Source organism: Nelumbo lutea, chromosome 1 (assembly GCF_056320005.1).
Source record: "Nelumbo lutea isolate HS-2025 chromosome 1, American lotus-T2T, whole genome shotgun sequence".
Taxonomy (NCBI): Eukaryota; Viridiplantae; Streptophyta; class Magnoliopsida; order Proteales; family Nelumbonaceae; genus Nelumbo; species Nelumbo lutea.
In genome coordinates this window covers 183558402-183574886 of record NC_142684.1, presented here as the reverse complement: position 1 = coordinate 183574886, position 16485 = coordinate 183558402, and the positions used below count along the sequence as shown (strand labels likewise).

Genomic DNA, 16485 nt, shown 5'->3' with positions numbered 1-16485 from the left:
CCAATTGCAGGGGCTATTTGTGGAGCCGTATGATTCAATATCTCCAGATCCATAGATAGAAGACTGTCGGCCCAGTGGCAATAGGCTTCCGTAGAGGGTGTTATTTTCACTGCCCCATTTCACTTTTCAGGCGTTTGATTCGACACATCTGACAACATTCATTTCCTCTTAGTAAGTTCCCCAACAAGAAGCTAGTCAGAGGATTGAGGCTGTGAAACGATTAACACCTGATGAGGAGTCGTCAAAACTCAATATTTCAGAGATTGGAGTGTGGATGCAGGCAATTGCAACTATTTGACGGTACTTTGGAAGAGAGGAAAAGATCCAATGATTTTTTTGTACTGCATTCCAGCAATTTTTCCCCAACGTGTGGTGATAAAAGGGGTTGACCATTCTTTCCCATGTAGAATCCATACAAAATTAAAATTCGTATCAGTAGAAAAAACGAAAATTCATTTCAGTGTGTCTACATAATTGATGATTCCCCGTTTCTCTATCCATTCTTTGGTGTAAGTTCTGCGATTTGTTTCTTGCTCATGCGGGCTTTCAAAAATAAATAAGTCACGTACTCACATTTGCCAATAGCCGGCAATATTAAGATTTAAGAGCGACATTTTTTTTTTGATAAAGAGTGACATCTGAACTTGGAGAAGCATTACGTTGTTGGTGGTCTTGTTCGATTGGGTAAGCTTTTCTTGGAGTGCCGTCTAATAAGTCAGACTGATGCTTTGCTTGTAAATTTGCTCATGCGGGCTTTTCAAAAAAAAAAAAAAAAAAAGTCACGTTAGCCAAAAGCCGGCAATGTTAAGATTTAAGAGCGACATCTGAGCTTGGAGAACCATGCGTTGGTGGTGGTCTTGTTCGGTCGGGTATCCTTTTCTTGGAGTGCCGTCTAATAAATGCTTTGCTTGTAAATCATCTGATACAGAAATTTGCATTGTATTTCGTTCTTATACTAATGCCGCGTTTGTTTTGCAGGATGGTCGGTTCTACCTGACCAAATCAAACCGATTTGAATGGTTGTGATTTGTCTTTATTAATAATTTGGTTGGTTTAGTTTTGATTGTTCCGAAACAATTAAGACTTGAACTGGTTATTGAGTTAATAATATAGGGTCTTTTTTCTTGTAATTTTTGTCATATTTTGTACCTAAAACGCTACATTTAAGGTTATTGAGATAATATATATAAAATAATTTTGGTATAAAACACTTGATTTATCAACATATAAACAAAAATAATTGACCAATTTACTGTCATTTTTATTAAGGTTATATTATCTGAAATGAAGTTATAAGTCATTATAAACATGCTTAGTGCATCTCCACGGTATTCTTTTTTTCCTTGACTATCTGAGGATATAGCCACTGTTATATTTTAATTATTAAATTAATGTTTTCTATATTTTGTTATTTTTATTTTGTATATCTGCAAAAAAAGTCAACTTAATCATAAATTTCTAACATGATAGATAATTGCTAATTAATTTCTTTGAGATACATATCACATCATATGCAATTCATTAATTTTAATTACTAAATTATTATTTTTTCATTATTTTATATTTATAAATTACCAAAAATAGGCAGGTTGGGCCAGGTTTATGGTCAATCCAAGCTCCTAAAATTTGGGTTTAAGGCCTGAGTCCGAGGTCAAGCCCGATCTTTTCAACCCGAGCCCAGCCCACACTATAATTTGATGCTCAGGCCCAGGCGGAGCTTGGGTTGATCAATGAAGCTGCTCTAAAATTATATATGTATATATGTATACAAATGTTTATACACACACACTACACACACATATGTATATATATATATGAATGTGTATAGTTGGGTTGGGTTTGGGCTAGCTAAGGGCTAGGCCTGGGCCTGGCTTGAAAAATAAAAAAGACCAACTTCTTGGGCCTGAGCCCATCCCGAGGATGAAAATCCAAGCCTAGCCTGTGTAAAATTTTGAACTGGGTCGGTTCGGGTTTGGGCTAGGCCCACCCAAGTTGTACCCCTAAACACCCTAAATTAAATGTGTAAATTGGGGCATGCTGGGCCAACATGAGGCTACAGGTTGTGTCGGGCGGGGCTATGGGTTGGGCCTTGGGCCTAGGCCAAACTAGGCCAGAAGGCCCAAACTTTTTTTGTCATTTTGATTTTTTTGCTAAGCAATACTAAAATACTTACCTTTCCTTTTGGAACAAATTGAAAAACATAAAAAAATCTAACAAAGAAAGGAAAAATAATAATTACCAAAATACAAAATGGACAACAAATTGAAAAAAAAAGAATTTTATTTCATTTAAAATACAAAAAACATACAATTTGAAAATAAAAAATTACATTGTTGAAAAAATAGCAAATAATTTAAAAAAAAATTTAAAAAAATTACTCCATCTTGACTTTAATCATCTACTTAATCAGGTGTAGTGCCATGTCCTCCTTTGTCTTGTAATTTATCCTCAGCATCCAACAAATCTTTAATGTAGATGTATGTTTCTAATGCTTATGGCAAATGGCTTTTTTCCCTTCCCTTCAATCTACTCTTAGTCCTTTATTTTAAATATTTTCCAAATCGGGTTAGTCAACTTAATGTTGGGGAATTGGTTTTGGGAGGAGAAGTCGACCATTTATCTTAATTCTAAAAAAATAAAAATTAATTTAATTGCACTTACTCAAATTAATGGTTCGGAATCTCAATTTGATTTCAATGGTTGAAGCCTCAAAGCCTCCTCTTAAATTGCTAAGTGTATGAGACTATATGAGAGATTGAAAGAATATGAGAATTGAAAGGTATGATGAGAATAGTAGAGGATAGAGCTATTTATAGGAATTGTAAATAATTCAATTACCCAAAATCCCACACTACCTATTATATAAAATATAACTGTTGGACGAGCATCATTGTTTCTTCCCCCCACCCTCCCAAAGCTAAAATACATATACCCCCTAACTAATCGGAGAGGGGGGGTGGTCCCAAGGGCGTAAGCTGTGTCATGCCACGTGGTGGGCTGTACCAACATGTGGGTAGCACAGAACAGTCATGCCGGCCCATGGACATGAAACCCCAAGCCTAACACGGCTCATAGAATTGTATCGTGTCTAGCACAGCCCCCGTTCCACTGTGTCGAGTCATGCCAAGCTAGTCCAAAATCATGCTGGGTCGTAGGCGGCACGGCTGATTTACAGCTCTACCCTAGATAACTGGTGCCAACATTAGGTATTAACCTTTTTTATTTATGAGCAAAAAATGGGGCCTTCCCAGCAAAAGGAAAAACCCTCCAAAAATAGGCATATTCTACTTTGAACGGTGAACACAGCATTCTTTAGTAAGGACACCCCAGTGCATGAGGCAGCCTTACCCCAGCAATACAGGGTCTGAGGAAGGGACATATGTACGATACAAAATCATTCACTCCAAAAGGTGAAAAAATCATTCACTCTGATTGAAAACCACTTCGACCACAAAATTTCTGTAAAGGAGGGGTCTTCCAATTATCTAAAACAAAGGATTTCAATTTCAATCTGTACTTCCAGTAAATAACCATGCCCATTCAAAAAAATCACAGACCATTTATCTAGGTTCGCCATGGCACCAATTGTGACGGTAGTAATCATATCAGTACTACATGTTAGATATACAGTTGATAAATTATTGGCATATCAAGGAGAACGATTACATACTAAAGTGCTGTAATTGTTGGAAAATCCAACTGCTAATTGCTTTAAAAGAGATAAGGCTACACAGCCTACACATGCTGATCAAAAAAAAAAAAAAAACAAAGAAAGAAAGAAAGATAAGGCAATACATACGCAATGGCCTCGGTTTTTTTTTTTTTTTGACACCACCAGAGTTCTTTATATACAAATGAGCAATGGGTTTATGAACCACCACGCTAATAGGATACCCAGATAGTTTTCTTTTTCTTAGTTGATAGGCAAAGATACATACCCAATGTCTGTTGGTTTCTCAAGGATTGGGCACTCCTCATGGCAGAATCAGTAAACAGGAGAATGCATAAAGCGCTATACAATCAAAGTTCCTGTATGACACCATCAATTCCCAGCACCATCACGATGGGTTGTTCAGGAAATGAGCCAATGCCTTCTCTGTGTCATTATCATACATTGCCAGTGCTTCAACAACACTGTTAGATGAAAATCCCATTTCTCTAAGAAGGTTGTACCCATTTACAAACTCCCGAACCTGAACATGAATAGAATCATAGATGCTTCATTAGATTATGATAAAATAATTCATGCTCAGTCATATAGTTCCATGTAGGCATGATAATTCAAATATGCAGATATGAAAGATGATAAACATCTGGTGGATCCTGCAGACATGCAATAATTACTGGAATTCAAATATGCAGATATGAAAAGAATGCAATTAGTTCAACAACTCACCAGTTAAGATCATTATAACCAGCTAATTCTGAGATGAGGTGCAACCTACCATGTTTTACAGTACTTGTGATTCAATCGATTAATACTCAATTCACAGTACATGGTTCATAGATTAGCAGTGAATCTGATTTAATCAGTCCATAGCACTGATTCGTTAGGCTCTTTAATTAAATTCGTGATAATAATTAAGTTTGATATATCTAATGTATCAATTCAATTGATTTTCAGCTTTTACGCCAAGAGAAAAAAAAAAAAAAAAGATTGTTGTAGATCCCTAAACCAGAAGTTGTTCCACGTCATGTCTTGCCAGTTGAAATGTACATTTACAGCTTAACGGTTGAGGGTGAGACTTGGTGCAACAGTTGGGTTGTTCCATTGCCACCTGGGTTGACCACAGTTCAAATCTTGGAAACAGCCTATCTATTTATCTTCAGGGTAAGTATGTGTACAACTGTCCCTCCCCAGACCCCACATTGGTGGGAGCCTTGTGCATTGGGCTGTCCTTTTTTACAGGTTATGAGGTTGCCAGTACATGAATTTGTTAGATTGCCTAAAATGTGGCAAACTGTATGCCATGAATCAAGAATAGTTTGTACAAACTAATCTGTGATACTTTAGGTCATGCAACAAATCTGACAGCATCATCAGTCTTCCTAGACAGCATGTGCTTACATTCTTGATGGCCCAGATTGTCCATGTTAGGCCCAACCATTATCTCCCAGATAAAAATTAAATAATACCAATGACTGGATCATCGCATCCATTCCATCAATAGGTTCCCTTCTTTAAATTAAGAAATATGGCTTGCAGCAAGAAAAGGTCCATTATGTTAAAGGTTCATGGGTCACTAATGTACAAATCATCAAATGTGCATTCAGTGCCACCTTTGTCCAAGCTACATATACCACTAGGTTTTACATATACATGTACCAAGGTCATAACCTGTTGGAGACATCATCATCATCATCCAAGCCTTATCCCAACTATATGGGGTCGGCAACGTGAATCCTTTTTTTCCATTCTGTTCTGTTTAATGCCATATCCATTATTAAATTATGAGCGCTTAAATCATTTCTAAATACTTCAATCCATAACTTTTTTGGTCTACCTCTATCCCTAGCCCTTCCAGCCCCATCCGCCCCTACAACTTGCAACAGATCACTTCTTATGGATGCTGTTGGTGGTCTTCTAGGAATGTGACCAAACCATCTTAGTTTACTTTCTCTCATTTTATCACCTATTGGAGCTATTCCTAGGTTCTTTCGAATGACTTCATTTCTGGCCCTATCCTTTATGAAAACATGTTAGATATTTTATTAAGATTAAGTGCATACCTTTGTTGGATTATCTCCATAGTTTGCAACTGCAAGGGCCACAGCTTCTCTATTGAGTCCTGAAGCAATGTATTTACTCACCACTGGATCTGCGGCAGATCCCTGCATCAGACAATTCTCAGCTTCCAGCTTGACAGTTAGCTTGCAATCTTTACAACTAATTCTTCTTAAATACATATTGAGTTATGTTTTATATCAACGAAACAATCTCAAATACAGGCAGTTCACATTATGAAAGTTACTTGATCTAAATTGATCTCAAGTAACTTCTGCATAGCTGCATGACAAATCAAATTAAACAACACTTTAAAGAAACAATCCTTTATTGGGCATCTCATGATGTATTGCTACTATTAGTCAGGAAGAGAAGAGGGGGAGGGGGATAACAATCTTTCTGTATAAAAGGCTAAAAATTTGATGGAAGGAGTCTCATTCAAATAGCACTAGGTAAAAATAGGTTGCTCTGGCACAAAGTATGGTCTCTGGAGCTTGTAGCAAGCTTCTGTTGCCTCATACAAGGAGGTTGGCTATTTGGTCACCATTCAATGGGTGGACAATGGGGGGAGAGACGGATAAAGGACAAAGCTCACTCTAAATTTGTAAGCCTTAAGAGCCAGCCCTATTGGCATGGCTAATGAGACTACCCACCCCACCCCCTGTCTGCAACACACACAAAAGCAATAAATAAAAATAACAACCAGAGACAACAATAATAGATAGGGCCCTAGTTTCTCTCTTTTTCAAGTTTTCAGAGGATCTCACCCTCTTTCAAATTAATGAAATTTACAATTTATCAAAAAAGAGGGTTCCGCCAGATCAGATGGTGTTGCATAATTGTTTGGGTAAGCAGGGTTACCCTTGCAAATCCTCATGAGTAACCATCTATTGTCAAGTGAGGTCTCATTACCCATTACCCAAACCATTCAGTACTTTCAGTTCACGACACCAGACTTAAATTGATAGGACTTTGGTTAGCCCGCAATCTAGAGCCCACGAGAACCAGGCCCATGGTGGTCACAGACAGGAAGCAGCCCAGGAGAATGGTATCAAAGAGCAGCCCATGAAACCCCCTGTTCCGTTTGTCTACACCAGGAAGCCACGTGAAGGTTGCTAGAGACAGTGAGGTTCCCATGTGCGAGAGATTTGTAACAAGGCCACTACTATATAAGGCCTCAGCGGTTAGTTAGAATCATATAAAGAATATTTCCTTTTCTTCCCAATCCCTTTTTCTTTCTCTTCTCAGGAGGACGAGCTTATTTGGGCCCCCAAGGGTTTGTTTTCCTATGTTTCTTTGTTGAAGACCTTTTGTGACTCCTCGGCTTCTTCCTTTCCCTTGAAAGAGTATTTGTGTAGACCCATCCTACCCAGAGTAAGAGCTTTTTGTTGGGAAGTAATTCATATGAAGATAAATACTATGGACTTGCTACAAAAGGGGAGACCTAAGTCCTATCTTTTCCCTAATTGGTGCGTCTTATGCAAATCCAGTAATGAGAGTTGTCTTCATTTACTAATTTCCTGCCCCTTTATTGCAGATATTTGGCTTTGGTTTTTTTCTTTGTTTGGATGCAGATGGACTTTATGAACGGAGGTTAATATGCTATTTGATCCCTCCTTGTTTACTTGGTTGAAGAAGAGAGGGAGGATAACGTGGAGATGTGTCAAAGCAGCTGTTATGGACGCATTCCTCGGGAAAAAGTATCATCGCCGCCAGCAGCAACAGGAAACTGACCCATCGCCAGCAGCAGCAGTGATTCAATGATCCTCGTCCTACCCAGTTCGGCAACAGCAGATTAGATTAGATCATCTTGCTTGTTCTTATCTTATTGTTCTTATCTTATTCTATTGCTCTTATCTTATCTTATTAGTGGATTATCAGATTAGGATTAACTTATCTTATCCTTAGCAAGATGGGACTGGAAGTCTCCCAATTCAGCAAGGAGACTCCCTAAGAATAGGACTCTTGTAATCTCCTATTTAAGGAGACACCATTATTGAATGAGATATCGAATAGTCAGTTAAAGAAGTGAGTTAGGAGAGTTGGTGATCTCTTGAACAAATCACCAAGGTGCCAAGATAGGTTCATCAAGAGCAGGAAGGAACAAGGGAAAACAGGAGGTTTTCCTCGTGGACCGACCCGTGACGAGATCCTATTCTCGGGCCCTCAACAACTTGATATCAGAGCAAGGCGTCATGGGAGATCTGGAACAGCTGCCATCCAGGGTCCATGACCTCGAGCACCAACTCGTGGAGACCAGTTCAGAAGCACGTGAGATCAAAGACGAGGTAAGGGAGCTACGACGTTTGATGGAGTTGTTCCTTTCTAACAAGGAAAGGAACACTGAAGGAGGGACAGCCACTAGCGGCCGCCGACCAGATCTGCCGGAGTCCCCCGGCGAACAGCAGTCCGTTAGCTAAGGAGCCGCAATCATCCCCAAGTACAGCAGGTTGGAATTTCCGTCGTACAACGGCAACGGAGATCCCTTGGGCTGGCTGTATCGTTGCGAGCAGTTTTTTCGGAATCAGAGGACAGATGACCGGGATAAGGTAAGTCTCGCCGCCTTTCATTTAACAGAGGAAGCACAACTTTGGTTCTATCGGTTAGAGCAAGAAGAACCCGGGCTTGGTTGGCCCCAGTTTAAGTCCTATTGTCTCCTTCGGTTCAGACCCCCATTGACCAGCAACCCCCTAGGTGAGCTGATCAACCTCAAACAGACTGGAACGGTGGCAGAATACCAGCGCCAGTTCCAAAACCTCATCGCGAGGGCATCCTCCGTGTGACAGGACCAGCAGGTGGACATGTTCACAGCAGAGTTAGCAGACCCCTGCGGGTGGATGTCGAAATGCAGAATCCCCCAAATTTGGTTACAACCATGAACTTAGCCCGCACGTTCGAGCGCAAGCTGCAGCTCAGCAGTGGGACCTACAATGTGGGTCATCCACCGAACTCATGGGCACCCCCAAAATCAGCGACAGCGACCCCCTTGTCGGCAGCCAACCGGGAACTGAGATCTCACACAACCACCACCTCTAGATCGGTGACAAGTGCAGGTAGCAACATGGCCGCTCCACCCATTAAGCGGTTCACCAGGGCAGAAATGGCAAAATGCCGAGCAAGAGGCCAATGTTTCAACTGCGATGACCTCTACTCGGCAGGACATAGGTGCAAGAGGCTTTTTTGCCTCCTAGTTGATGAGCAAGAGGAGGAAGAAGAACCCGTCGTATTCGAGCCAGAGATCTCCCTCCATGCGATCACCGGTATTAAAACCTCTTAGACCATGCAGTTACAGGCATAGATAGCAGGTCAACCGGTGCACATTCTTGTCGATTCAGGGAGCACACACAACTTCATAAGTGAACATGCCTCCCTTCAGTTAAAACTACCAATGGAACTCCGGCCACGACTACAGGTAGCCGTCGCGAACAGTGAAAGAGTTCACAGTCTGGGCATCTGTAAGAGCGTCCCGATACAAGTCAATTCTGAACTATTTTTTGCTGATTTATTTGTACTCTCCTTGGATGGGTTCGATGTGGTTCTTGGGGTAAAATGGTTAATTACCCTAGATCCGATTTTATGGGACTTCAGTGCATTCACAATGACATTCCATCTGAATGGGAAACAAGTTTCATGGCATGGTTGCAGGGTTAAAGAGAGGACACCACAAGTCCATGCACTTCAGACAGAACCGGCGACCATGGAAAGACTCCTCGCCGAGTTTTCAAATATATTCCAGGTACCCAAGGGGCTCCCTCCTCCCCGAGCATGCGACCATCGAATTCCTTTGGTGGCGGGTTCAGAACTAGTCGTTGTTCGACCTTATCGCTACCCTCACCTACAGAAGGACGAGATAGAAAAGCAATGTACAGAGATGTTGAAACAAGGGATCATACGCAAGAGTCACTCTCCTTTCTCTTCGCCGGTTCTGTTGGTGGCGAAGTAGGATGGAACTTGGAGGTTCTATGTTGACTACAGAGAACTTAACGGCCGGACGATCAAGGATAAGTTCCCTATTCCCGTTGTGGACGAACTGCTGGACGAGTTGCATGGTGCTCGGTACTTCTCTAAGTTGGTTCTCAGGTCCGGATACTTCCAGTTTCGCATGGCTTCGGTGACGTGGAAAAGACTGCCTTTCGAACCCACCATGGTCACTTCGAATTTTTAGTCATGTCATTCGGTCTCTCCAATGCCCCATCCACATTCCAGTCATTGATGAACGAGGTATTTCAGCCCCATCTACGCAAATTTGTTTTAGTATTCTTTGATGACATCCTCGTTTATAGCAAATCATGGGTAGAGCATGTGCACCATCTGCGGACCGTTTTTGAGCTCCTGCGCCAACACAAACTCTTCCTCAAACGGTCCAAGTGCTCCTTCGGGGAGCGATAGGTTCTTTATCTCGGCCACGTCATCCACGGGCAGGGTGTGACGGTTGATAGTTCCAAAATTTAGGCTATCAAGGAATGGCCCAAGCCTCAATCAGCCAAGGCCTTACGTGGGTTCCTCGGATTAACGGGCTACTACCGCAAATTTGTACAGAATTATGGACTGTTGGCGGCCCCGTTAACCAACCTGTTAAAGAAAAATTCCTTCCGGTGGGACGACACAGCCGATGCAGCTTTTCTAACACTGAGAAATGCCCTATCTTCCACCCCAGTCCTGCAATTACCAAATTTCGCTCTCGAATTTACAGTCGAGTGCGATGCCTCTGGAATGGGTATCGGGGCCGTGTTACAGCAGCAAGGGCACCCGATTGCTTTCTTCAGCCGCAAACTGGCCGATCGGCACCTGAAACTTCCGGCCTATGAGCGCAAACTAATCGGCCTAGCCCGAGCCGTCCAGCACTGAAGACCGTATTTGTGGGGGCGGTCGTTCGTCGTCAAAACTGATCATTATAGCCTCAAATACCTGTTGGAGCAACGTTTCACCACTTCCCCTCAGCAACATTGGGTTAGCAAACTGCTCGGGTTCGATTTCCAGGTGGAATACAAGGCGGGATCCTCCAATCGTGCAGCTGATGCCTTGTCTAGGCGAGATGAAGACACGATGGCTCTGAATGCAATTTCCCAACCCCGGATCTCCCTGTTAGACGACATTAAAAAGGCAACGCCACAGTCTCCGGAATGGTCACTCCTAGTCCGGAAGATCCAGTCCGGTGCTACCAACAACAATTGGTCGCTTCACGACGGGTTGGTACTATGTAAAGGCCGGGTACATCTTCCGCCTGACTCTCCGTTGATTTCCACCATCATCACTGGCGTCCATAACTCCACCCATGAAGGCGTTCAGAAGACGCTACACCGCGTCCGGGCTGATTTCCATTGGCGGGGTATGAAGACTTCTATTCGGGATTTTGTCCGGAATTGCTCCATGTGTCAACAACATAAATGGAAAAACCTAGACCTGGCAGGCCTCCTTCAGCCCCTTTCAATCCCGATACAAATCTGGGCTGACATTTTCATAGACTTCATTGAGGGACTACCCAAGGTAGGTGGCAAATCGGTCCTCTTCGTGGTAGTAGATCGCTTCTCTAAGTATGCCCACTTCATCCCTCTATCACATTCATAAAGTGCCACTTCAGTTGCCCTCGCCTTCTTTACACATGTTTTCCGCTTACATGGGTTACCAGAATCCATCGTCAGCGATAGGGATCTGGTTTTCACTAGTGCCTTCTAGAAGGAGTTATTCAGACTGCACGGCACCACCCTAGCCTTCTCCTCAGCTTATCATCCACAGACCGACGGTCAGACGGAGGTGGTCAACGGCACGATCGAGATGTATCTCCGTTGCTTCGTAGGGGATCAACCGCGACGGTGGGTGGATTGGCTTCCTTGGGCCGAGTACTGTTACAACACGGCCTACCATTCTTCCCTCGGCATGACTCCCTTTCGCGTCGTTTATGATTGGGACCCTCCTCGCTTGCTGTCCTATGAGCCCGGTTCTACTTGTTTGGAAGAAATTGATCACTCCTTACAAGAACGCGATGCCCTCCTAGTCGACGTCCACCTTCGCTTACAACAGGCCCAGCTCCGCATGAAGCTCAATTATGACAAGGACCACCGGGAACTGTCGTTCAAACCAGGACAATTTGTTTGGTTAAAGCTCCAGCCCTATCGACGACGCTCCTTGCGCCACAGGGCTGCCCCGAAACTAGCCCCTAAGTTCTATGGGCCCTTCAAGGTTCTACGACGGATTGGCAGTGTGGCCTACCAGCTGGAATTGCCGGAGAACAGTTGGATTCATGATGTTTTCCATATCTCCTTGCTGAAACCATTTACGGGTGATCCTCCGGACCAAGTCCCCTCTCTGCCGCCCTTGAAAGATGGCAAACTTGTTCCCCAGCCTAAGGCTCTCACCCGCTCTCGTTTCAATCGAGGAATTCTTGAAGTCTTTGTGGAATGGGGTAGTTTACCATCGGCCGAAGTCACCTGGATTCCATTGGCAGAGTTCCAAGCCACGTATCTGGAGTTCGAGCTTGAGGACAAGCTCTTAGTCCAGGAGGGGAGTAATGTTATGGACGCATTCCTTGGGAAAAAGTATCATCGCCGTCGGCAGCAACAGGAACCTGACCCACCGCCAATAGCAGCAGTGATTCAATAATCCTCGTCCTACCCAGTTCGGCAACAGTAGATTAGATTAGATCATCTTGCTTGTTCTTATCTTATTCTATTGCTCTTATCTTATCTTATTAGTGGATTATCAGATTAAGATTAACTTATCTTATCCTTAGCAAGATAGGACTGGAAGTCTCCCTATTCAGCAAGGAGATTCCCTAAGATTAGGACTCTTGTAATCTCCTATTTAAGGAGACACCATTATTGAATGAGATATCGAGTATTCAGTTAAAGAAGTGAGTTAGGAGAGTTGGTGATTTCTTGAACAAATCACCAAGGTGCCAAGATAGGTTCATCAAGAGTAGGAAGGAACAAGGGAAAACAGGAGGTTTTCCCCGTGGACCGACCCGTGACGAGATCCTATTCTCGGGCCCTCAACAGCAGCCTTGATTTGGACCTTCTGGGAAGAGAGGAATGCAAGAATATTCTCAGAGAAGGAGAGAAGGAAGAAATCAGAGCTTGTGTGATGATATTTGGAGGTGTTTTCCTAGTTTTCTTTTGATGATATTTGGAGGAATTAGGAAACAGTTGCTAAAAGCTCTAAGAGAAAGGACAGAGTGAAGGTTGTCTGGGTACCACCATTTGAAGGTTTTGTTAAACTGAACTTTGATGGGAGCAGCCAAGGTAATCAAGGCCCTTCTGGAATAGGAGGGGGTTTGAGAGATGTAGAAGGTAAACTTACAATACTTTTTTCTGGCCCGGCAGGTATGGTGACTCCCACAAAGTGGAACTGCTTGCTGCAATTCAAGGGGTACAGATAGTTAGTGAGCTAAGCTTGACAAATGTGGTGATTGAACGGGATTTGAAAATGGTGGCAGAATGGCTAAAGAATCCAGAGTCTATAATTCGGTGCTATCAGAATGAAATGACAAATTTCATGTGGCTAACCAAGAATATGAATTTGAGGATTCAATGGGTAAGGAGATCAGAAAATGGGATAGTGGATCATGGATGCTTTGGCTAAGTCAGAGGTAAATAGGTCTATTTTATTTGACAAAGTTTATTAATGAAATTCAAGTTCTTCATAAAAAAAAGAAAAAAGGAAGTGCCATCTACATCTAGTTGATTCATCACTCCCATTCAAACATCCTATTACGTCCTAGTACCAATTATTTACATCCAATCTTTTTTTTATCAACAATTATTTACAACTAATCTAATGGCTGTAGACTTGCTGGAGTTTACAAATTAAGCAGAATCAGACTCTCTATTTAGAGAGAGACATGGTCCATGATCCATTTTAGAGATGGAAGGCCCATAAAAAACACAAATACTTGACATCCCGTCCATGGGATGAATGATGAGTTCCTTTGTTTTTGTTTAAGAGGGATGATAACCTACTAAACTTTTGATACTTGACAACTCTGGAGCGGATTCTCCACCAGTAGGGGGACAGGAGACAGCTGTCCCAAGGCACATGCACATCATGACCTACAAGCAGCACTGGAAAGGCACAGGAAGACAACTCAATTGGGTCAGAAATTCATAGTACCTGCAGCCTACTGGAGTTAATTTCCTGATATTGTGTAAAAAATATGGGGATTGGAAAGAAATCAATTGAGTATCTAGATACTTGAAGGGTAACAATCATTTTGGTTTTGCATTATAGTGGTATTTCTTCTGTATTAGAGTGCTATTATTATGCCTATAAGGCTACTGGTTAGGTTAATTCAAATTCTAAATGACCTATCAAACCTGTACGAAAAAATAATAATAATAATAATCAAAGGGGATGAAAACAAGCACTCCCTATAAGGTGCTCAGATCTGCTGGCAAAAAGAGAATCTCAAACTTGTACCATATCATGAGGACAACAAAAAACTCTCAAGAGCTAATGGAGAATTTGTAGTGGTCTTTTTGACTCGTGCTAGAGAAGAAATCAAGGCAGTTTGTTGCTTCCATGCCCCAAGAATTTGCAGGAATTACAGAATAAGCTCAACTTTAATTATTCTAAACCACTTTGGTACTTGAATGTTATGCAAATTCAATGACCACAATTGCAGCTCCACTAATCATCTTCATCCTAATTGGTCACCTTGGTGTTTTATGATGAACCTCCAAGTGTTTCTGCATAAGCATATCTCCTTCTGTATCTTTCTACTTCGCTTGATATTTTATTATATAACATATTTAACAGAATTGAGATTGAGATGACTAAAAAAAAAAGTGTGATAAAACTAAATTTTTACTACAGGGAAAAGGTATGTATGCCCATTTCAAGGTAACTTAACCCTATAGTAAAACCTTCAGCGAAAAAAAGAAGTTAAATGTATGCATTTCTAGTAGTAGTATTATCATTAAAATACCAGGAAAAACCATCATACCAAAGAAGAAATTGATTCCGTCCCTCTAGATGGAAGGTTTTCCAAAACAAGCTTGCTCCAATTCTGGCTCTCCTTCTCTGCCTCAGCTAGAATTTTTTTCTCAAATTCAAAATCAAATTGAAACGTGCTTCGGGGAATATCTACCATTTGTGGGGACAGCTGAGGCTGCAAATTTAGCATGTTAACATGCAAGATGGATCCATATTGAGTACTAAGAACAAATAAAGAATCACAAGCATTTGTACACATGAAACTATTTGGAGTTGTAATGACATGTCGATTTAGGAGGTCAAGACACACACACACAGCATTTCCAGATTCAACTTGCTTTTAAAGTAATTAGCATCATCCTAAATGTAAAACACCATTTGCTCGTTCTTACTTATGGAGTAAGATGGCCGAAAGATAGCTTAACTTTCAGCAGAACATGTGAATATGTTGCGTTTTACTCATTGGTGCAATTGAAATAAATATGTTATGAAAGACTTACTGGTGGAGTTATTCGATACTCTGGTTTTATTGCAACTCTAATGCCCAATCCTACTGCAAACCAAAGAAAATAATAAACTTGTTATGCACCCTAATATCAAAGCTGATTATGCAGAAGATAAAAATAAAGTACTTCGAATTCTAGTAGAATTTTCACCATATAGGTGGAAATATAAGGTCTGTGACTAGTTTGATTGTGTGATTATAAAGCCTAGAAACCTAGACCATCATCAATCAGAAATCATCCAAATCGGTATTAAATATTTGAATTCAAATTTACGTTGGCAGCTACCGAAAAAACAATTGAATTATATTTGAATTCAAATCGGTAAAGGTGAAAGATTACAGGAAGGTGAAGCAATTTGATGATGGGGGGTCGTCCGGCTGGCCGGAGGGATAACGGCATGACCTGGCTGGCCAACTCTGGGGTAAAGAGATGAGCCATGGTGTGGATGGCTTGATGATGATGAGCTCGCGTTTGGCCTGTACATCGAGTTGTGCGAATCGTATGGTGGTCCTGCTCTGTTCCTGAAATCGTAATCCATCGAAGCCGAGAACAAAGCAGACGGGCAGGAAAAAACTAAAAAGTGAGAGAGTTTGGAAGCCTGGGAGGAGAGAGGAAACAATCTTCGGGGAAATAACGGCCCTTTGTGTAAATTACAAAAATGTTTTCAATAATATCGAATACGTACCCCAAGTTTCTAAATTACCCATCGCTACCTTAAACAAGTACCATACTATTATCATATAATCATCATTTCAACCTTTTTATAAAAAATTGTGATAATTTCAACCTTTATGAGTGCCCTACTGCCCTCAAACCTTTTAAGAATTGAGCCATCCTTTTTGGTGTATTATTTGAATACAATGAATTAATGGATTTAGTATATGTAAAAAGTTAGGGTTACTTGTGTAAAATCATTTTGATATTGCATTTATTACTAATATCACCTACTCTATTTTGGGATCTGACTAAAGGGGGTGATTGCAATTTCAGAAACATGGGAGGATGGGATAGAATGGGTATCTGTTATTATTGAAATCTCCAGTTTGGGATTTTATAATTCATCCCAACAGTATTTAACAAAATAAGACGGCAATGGTCTTCGTGAGTGGTTGGGAGGAAATAAGCAAGAGCACTGATTTGCCACAAGTCCCTCTTAATTTTTTTTTTTAATTTTTTCTTAAGGAATCGTTGACCCTTCTACTAAAATGATTTTATTTAGGGAGAATCACGGTTCAGTCCAGGGTTACAATTATTAAGCCCAAAGTACCGTTTGGATAGGTGTCAACTCAGAATTGATGCCAATTGAGGCATAGGTGTATAGAGTGG

At 41.4% G+C, this 16485-nt stretch overlaps 2 protein-coding genes across 5 annotated transcripts in view; one reads left to right on the top strand and one right to left on the bottom strand.

Moving 5' to 3' along the window:
* The window catches only part of LOC148879705 (Galactosyltransferase family protein), a 31633-nt gene extending 31173 nt beyond the window's left edge, over positions 1 to 460 (top strand). For both annotated transcript variants that reach the window (XM_088961343.1, XM_088961342.1), the window contains one exon: positions 11 to 460. In XM_088961343.1, coding sequence (XP_088817469.1) covers positions 11 to 33 — 23 coding nt within the window. In that variant the 3' untranslated portion in view covers positions 34 to 460. The remainder of the gene's footprint in view (positions 1 to 10) is intronic.
* Positions 461 to 3625: 3165 nt separating this feature from the next.
* LOC148879704 (uncharacterized) lies at positions 3626 to 15778 on the bottom strand. 3 transcript variants are annotated; one of them, XM_088961339.1, is made up of 5 exons: positions 15499 to 15778; positions 15154 to 15206; positions 14664 to 14828; positions 5731 to 5832; positions 3626 to 4193 (listed from the first exon to the last, which is right to left on the bottom strand). In XM_088961339.1, the coding sequence occupies exons 1-5, from the start codon at positions 15695 to 15697 to the stop codon at positions 4059 to 4061; spliced, it is 654 nt and encodes a 217-aa protein (XP_088817465.1). In that variant the 5' UTR covers positions 15698 to 15778; the 3' UTR covers positions 3626 to 4058. The 3 variants fall into 3 exon arrangements, with proteins under 3 accessions (XP_088817465.1, XP_088817467.1, XP_088817466.1); XM_088961341.1 differs by lacking the exon at positions 14664 to 14828 and having other exon boundaries at positions 15499 to 15776; XM_088961340.1 differs by lacking the exon at positions 5731 to 5832 and having other exon boundaries at positions 15499 to 15769.
* Positions 15779 to 16485: the final 707 nt, after the last annotated feature.